At 40.3% G+C, this 678-nt stretch overlaps 1 protein-coding gene across 1 annotated transcript in view; it reads right to left on the bottom strand.

The window, feature by feature from the left end:
• Positions 1-369: 369 nt before the first annotated feature.
• The window catches only part of TRIADDRAFT_62475 (uncharacterized protein), a gene marked incomplete at both ends in the record, with an annotated part of 34,592 nt that continues 34,283 nt past the window's right edge, over positions 370-678 (bottom strand). Inside the window, one exon of the mRNA XM_002118404.1 lies at positions 370-612. Coding sequence (XP_002118440.1) covers positions 370-612 — 243 coding nt within the window. The remainder of the gene's footprint in view (positions 613-678) is intronic.

Below are 678 nucleotides of genomic sequence, written 5' to 3'. Positions count from 1 at the left end.
GATAGAGAACTAGGCTTGGATGTAGGTTTATTCTAGGATGTAAAAGGGCCAACGCTAGAGGTGGTTGGAATCGGTCTTTACCCTGATGTTTATACAGAACCGTTCCATAGTCTGAACTTTAGCATCAACAAGAAATTCGGTGAAGAACAGAGAACAGTTGTTGATCTCAAGGTTGACAACATGCTAAACGATAAAATAGAAAGCTTCTATCGTTCTTACGAAGCTGAAAAGCAGGTTTTTAGCAGTATCAATCCAGGTGTTACCATCAGTTTAGGAGTTAGCCACAAATTCTGATTAATTCAACGTTTAAATAAAGAAAAGCCCCATTGACCAAAGTGTCAATGGGGCTTTCAATTTTTGTATCGAGGCTTATTTGTTTATTGAAGCAAAATCTTCTGCTTTAACCCATTTGTTTGCCTTTATCATTTCTCCGTTAACATAGCTAATCTCCATGTAAGCTTGGGTAAATTCATCCCATACTCGGAACTCTCCGTGGCGCTTTCCATCTTGGTAGTTCAGCTCAGCCGTTTTCTCTCCATCTGCCGCAAACGTCAACCATTTTCCTTCTGGAATACCATCCTTGAAGAATCCAGTTTCCTTAACAGTTCCATCCTTGTAGAAGTGAGTAACCTTAACAAGCTCATTGCTTTGCTCGTAGACACTTTTAACCTCGCCCGT

This window comes from Trichoplax adhaerens, genomic scaffold, assembly GCF_000150275.1.
Source record: "Trichoplax adhaerens TRIADscaffold_73 genomic scaffold, whole genome shotgun sequence".
NCBI lineage: Eukaryota > Metazoa > Placozoa > Uniplacotomia > Trichoplacea > Trichoplacidae > Trichoplax > Trichoplax adhaerens.
This window is presented reverse-complemented; position numbering and strand designations above follow the sequence as displayed.